Below are 6,000 nucleotides of genomic sequence, written 5' to 3'. Positions count from 1 at the left end.
TCTGTCTGTCTTTACTGATGTTTCAGAGACCCTGTAGAAGTTTGTTCCAGACTGCATTACTTAATGTCAAGACTACCAGCGCTTTGCCAAAACTGAGTGAGAGGGACCCCTATTTCTAGAGTGAGTCCCAATTATATCAAAGGACAACTTCCAGTAATTCTCCAATACATCTCTCTTCAAACTGGGTGTCATTTCCAGCCTTTGCCAGTCTGGCCCCATCAGGGTACCATCTGTGTATGAATGCAGTTTGCTGCTGTTTTGGAGTATGCTTGCTCCCTGGCCCCCACCTGGAACCTTGAGTTTGCTCTGACTCATAATGTTAGGTGCGTTGAGGACCCCACCAGAGCTCTTGGATGACTCCTCAGATCCATGTGGCTTTATGTGAGGGGACTGAAGGCAGACATAACATGGCCCCTTATATCTTCCCTCTTGCCCTGCTGCCTAGTTCCAAATGGAACCAGTAAGATGAGTGCGTCCCTCTTGGGTGTTTTGTGTTGAGACTGGCTGAAAAGAGGAGACTCTGGTTGACCATGTTATGACATGTTGACAGACTCAAGGACACAACCGCCTCAGCCTGGTCATGTGGCATGCCTGTGTATGTGTGTAACAGGATTCTGATTGTTAGATTGTAATGTTATTCCTCTATGGGAGAAAAAGTTAATATAAAGAAAAACAAATAAAAATCTATTTAAAGCACATTATGCTTTCTTCCTGAGTATAGCTAAAGTAGGAGAAGCACTTTGCAATCTCAAACACAGTATTGGCTTAGGGTGTTATTGTTAGGCTGGCTTTGGTTCTGGTTGTGTGTGTGTCATACAGGGAAGGAAGAGGGTAGATAAGCGTGCTGGTAACAAAGCCAGACAATGTGGGGTGACTCAGAAATAACTACTTTTAGAGAATCCTTATAATGCAAGACACATTTTAAAAAAGGAAAATAAGAGCATGAGAATCACCAATTCATCCTTTTGGTCTCAGGCACTGGGTTATGGAGCCCCTGAAGGGGAAGGGACGGAGTATATGACTAGCTGTAGGAGACACAGCAGAAGGCTGGGGCCCAGACCAAGATAAAGACAGGACCCCATGCACTGAAGTCCCCTGAATGTTGGGGGTAGGGTAGGGGCAGAAGCAGCTGGTTTGGAGACCACAATTTTTAAGGTAAGAACAGAGCCAGAAAAGGGAAAAACCTAGGCACATTGATGAGTCACCTCAGGCCTGATGCAGATAAGAAACAGGGTAGCCAAAGAGTGGAACATAGTGGATATCTCTGAAGTACATAATGCAAAATGACAACTTTTATTTGGGAGCTGCTCCATTTAACCACGGATATGGACTGAAGTTAGAAACCTGACCTAAACTGGGCTAGATTCTTGATGCTGTTACAAAAAATCTTGCTGGTCAGTCTGGGCTTATCTCTTGAATGGAAGAGGTGTAAACACAGTTGTTTTGGAACAATCCATCATGTGCATGGAGAAGCAGATGAATGAGGTAGAGAAGAGTGCCATCTGGTTTGCTGATGGCTTCCTGTCTCCAGAAAATCTTGGGTGACCTTTGATCCTCTCTAAGTTGATTCTGTCATTTTGCAACCAAAAGAAATATGATCAATATCAAAGTGCAAAAAGAGCTAGTTTCTTCAAAGCCAAGAATGAGTTGAGTGAATAAGTATGTACATTTTCCACAACTTGCCAGGTGGGCATCTCAAGTGTAATGAGGACATGATGGGATTCTAATTCACAAAGAAGGCTGTTCCTATTCATTTATGGTCCAAAGAAAGAGCTTGCTTACCCAATAATCCCTTACCAATAACATACGTTTATGTTCTAGGACAAAGACATTTATTTAACACATTCAGTATTTCACATTGTACAAACCCTTAGATTCTCTTTATTCACTGGTCCATTTCTACAACAAATACATCCAAAACACTATATAATAAAATTATTTACAACATTTCCAAATGAGAAGATTCCTTTTGCCCCACTACTGCTATTCACACACAGTACTTCCACAGCACAATACATCATTAGAAGATCTAAAAATGCTCACCCTGTACTCTAGGCTGCTTAGGAAATGTGAAAACTATTAACATAATCACATTAGCTCCTCTCAATACATGACAACATTTTAGAAACCTTGAACTTCATCTTGCAACACCAAAAGGGTTCAACAACTCTGCTTTCCCCATTGCACTTTATGAAACAGGTTGCAGGGACCAGGAAAAGGACCACATTATTAAAATAACTAACTGTACAGAAATGGATTTTAAAAAGTCACAGCTCAAAATCGCTTTTTGTAAAATTCACACACATTTACAAATATCAAGTCGTCATCCAGCTTGTTTACTTGGATTTTCTTCGCTTGGATTGCACCGCACTGGTTATGTCTGTGGGGAGAAAGGAAGGACATATTCAGCTGAGGCAATTCTTTATAGCAGTGCCTTTTAGGCAGTCCACAGGAACCAGGGCTGACCTAAGTGGAGCCCTACTGGACTCTGAATCAGTCTAAGGTCCCCAAAAGGGGCACTCAGTGTGAAGAGGGTCTCGGACTTCTCGGCCCTGTAAACTAGGGCCTGGCAATTAGGGAAATGTTATATAGGTAGTGGAAGGTGAAGCAAACATACATGGAAAAGGTGCCAGGATGGTGAGAGCTGCTTTAGTTGGGCAATTAACCCCACAATCTCCATCACCTGTTTCCATCACCCAATGAAATGATGGAGAGACTGACAGTGCTTTTGGTGAGAAATCAATAAGTGATGTTACAAGCAAGTAAGTGAATTGTGCCACAGAAAAAACAGCCTCTGGAGCCAAGCCATTGTTCTGCAGTGAGGAACTCTTTTTGCCATGCCACAGTCAAAGTCTCTAAATAACATGACTATGACAGTTGGTCAGCAAGTGTCTACCATGGCCTAGCCAGGTATTATCAAGGCTGTGGATATATCTGTGTATGTATGGAAGGCATGGAAGCAATTCAGAGCAAGCCACAGCCTGCTCTGAGCCCAGGTGAGCCTGAAGGCTTCATGGAAAAGGTGGGAACTGAGTGGTTTATATCAGTGACAGGGTAACAGTGACATAAAAGGGAAGGAGTGTGTTTTAATTCTTTTAATTCCTCTTGTATTATTCATGCCTTAAACTCAAACTCAAAATATAAACTCTCTCAAAAACTTTTTCAACACAAAAGTCTTCTACAGCAAAGTACAATGAATAGCCTGAAGCTCTCCAACTGTAAACATTTCTTTAAAATCTCATATTGATCTTAAAAATTCACCCTCATTCTTCATGCTGCTCCATAATAGATATTATGGATTTAAAATGAAAAAAAATGTTTTAGAATTACTTCCCATCAAGGACAAAAAAATGTTTTCTATTTAATACATTAATGTGTAAGATGAATCCAACTTATCCGTTTCTAGAAACTAGGCTGAACTCTCCGATGCTGCATGTTAGGTTCAGTATTCTAAGCAATTTTTCTTCTCTCTTTTGTATTGTATCATATTTTGAGAACTCAGACTCAAAATGTAGAGCAAAAAGCAAAAATTTTATTACTCTGTTAGCTAAGTAACTGCTAAGAAGTGAAACCTAGATAACTTTCCAAGAGGTGGCCTGTACAGTGTTTTCAGGCTTCTATTGGTGGAAATTTCAATACATACATCTTACTGGGAGATTATGATGCTTGTGCCAGGTGGGAGAATCAGTTTCTCTGATTTACTCATTAGTCTTTTGCTAATCAGAAGACAGTAAACCTGACAAGATGTTGACAATGGTGTTATTTTAATTCCATGTAAATAAACGGAGTCTCACGTAGCACACAACTCCCCATAATCAACCCTTTATGTCCAACTCTCAAGCTTCATTTTCACTGTAGCAAATTTGTCATTTGCAGTAAAAACATACAGGTTTTGTCTTGACTGAGTGTTCATCCTTAGAAAAATGTCTGTTAATTAGGTCAACTTTGGGAGCTTCTCCCTTGTGATATGAAGGATCAAGTGGTGTGTCTGAGAAACACATGTGTGGCTGGGAAAAGTGGTTAGGAGTGGGGGAATAAACAACCTCAGGCTCCTCCCTCCATTCCTTTCTTGCTTGTTCCCATCTGTCACTGCTCTAAAGCACCCAATCATCTGGCAGGCTGCCTCTGCCTCTGAGGATGAATCAATGAGTGAGGCCATGAATAAACAAGTGATTTGTGCTAGAAAATGGAAGAAAAAAAAAAAAAAAAAAAGCCTTTTAGATACTAGGGTGAGCGGTGGCAGTGGTGGTGTAAGGTGGGGTAGTGGTGGTGTAGCGTGGAGCTTTACCTTCTAAGGAGTTTTATAAATTGACCTTGACCTTGCTCACTTCATTACGCTTTTTCTGTTCTCCTTCTAGCCAAGATTTCTACTTAACTGTGAAAAAAATTCTGGAAATTTCCTTTCAAAATTTGTATGGCTGGTTTCTAAATGATGCTACAAGAGTGCAGTTTCAGGTAGTTACTGTTTAGGGTTTTCTCCCATAAGTTGTATCTAATTATGCTTATTCTATTATAACACGTTTATATCTGTATACTCTTGTGTTTTTTTAGTTTGTTGCTTCTCAAGTCACTAGCTGTGGATAGGATAGAGCTATCACCCCACTTTGCTGTCAGAGGCATCTTAGGGCACCCCAGGGACACCCACAGCTGCTGCTGATTACAGGCTGCTCTGAACTTACCTCTTATTAGCATATTTTCCCAGGTTGCAAACTTGTACATTGAACTTCATGTTTTTAACTACTGATCCTTTCTCCCAGTTGAAAATATAACAAAAAACTACTATAAACAGAAGACTAAAGAATATCAAGGGAAACTAGAAAAATCATTTCTGTGTTAATGGGGAACTCATCATATCAGGAAGCAGAACTACTCATTTGCCTATTTATAAACAACACATCTGATCAAGTGCAATTTTAAAAAGAGGTTCACTGATTTGTGGGAGCCAATTTTTGTGTCTGTAATTAAAAGTGGCAGGGCAGTGGGGGTCAGTGGGGGGAACCAAACCAACCAAAAACAAAACAACAGATTAGAGAGTGACCTATCAACCAAGTGGGCCTCCCTGGACTTGCCCAGAAATCATCCATCCCACCTGCTCCAATCTGGTAGTCTAGTAGGCCTTGGCTAGCATGACATAAGCAAACTCTGTTCTCAGAGCAGAAGAATGATTAATGTTACTGGTTCTCAACAATACAAAAAGTACCAATACTGCTCATTATAAACTGCTCATAATATTTCTCAGCTTTCTCATGAAAAACGCAGACTGTTTCTGATTTTGTTTGTGCATATATGACCAAAATCTTATGAGTACGAAAAGGCAAAACGCTTTTCCCTTCAAAACTTTAAGTACTGATGCTGCAGGAAGATGTTTCAGGTACCCAGCACTATATATGTCTACAAGTTCGAGACACATACATTTCAGTTATTTATCTATTTATTTAATGGCTGCATTGGGTCTTTGTTGCTGCAAGCAGGCTTTCTCTAGTTGTGGTGAGCGGGGGCTACTCTTTGTTGCAGCGCACGGACTTCTCATTGCGGTGGCTTCTCTTGTTGCGGAGCACGGGATCTAGGCATGCGGGTTTCAGTAGTTGCGGCACGTGGGCTCAGTAGTTGCAGCACGCAGGCTCAGTAGTTGCGGCGCATGGGCTCTAGGGCATGTGGGCTTTAGTAGTTGTGGCTAGCAGGCTCTAGAGCGCAGGCTCAGTAGTTGTGGTGCACGGGCTTAGTTGCTCTGCAGTACGTGGGATCTTCCCGGACAGGGATCAAACCCGTGTCCCCTGCATTGGCAGGCAGATTCTTAACCACTGCACCACCAGAGAAGTCCTGAGACACATAAATTTTAGAAGCCAGCTTGATATTTTATGACACTCCCTGGGTATGGGTTCAAATACAATCACAGGAAATTATTTTATGACTTTGGTTCATTTTTGGATACAACATAGAAGGCCAAATAATATGCACATTAATTCTTTAATTTGAATCCAAGAGATCTAACACTTAAAA

General features: G+C 41.1%; 1 protein-coding gene across 1 annotated transcript in view; it reads right to left on the bottom strand.

The window, feature by feature from the left end:
* Positions 1-1,276: 1,276 nt before the first annotated feature.
* The window catches only part of NCOA6 (nuclear receptor coactivator 6), a 110,586-nt gene continuing 105,862 nt past the window's right edge, over positions 1,277-6,000 (bottom strand). The window contains exon 18 of the mRNA XM_055090467.1: positions 1,277-2,380. Within this exon, the coding sequence (XP_054946442.1) occupies positions 2,337-2,380 (44 nt within the window). The 3' untranslated portion in view covers positions 1,277-2,336. The remainder of the gene's footprint in view (positions 2,381-6,000) is intronic.

The sequence above is a fragment of the Physeter macrocephalus genome, chromosome 14, assembly GCF_002837175.3.
Source record: "Physeter macrocephalus isolate SW-GA chromosome 14, ASM283717v5, whole genome shotgun sequence".
Classification (NCBI taxonomy): domain Eukaryota; kingdom Metazoa; phylum Chordata; class Mammalia; order Artiodactyla; family Physeteridae; genus Physeter; species Physeter macrocephalus.
The sequence above is the reverse complement of the archived record's forward strand: the minus strand, read 5'-3'. Positions and strand labels throughout refer to the sequence as shown.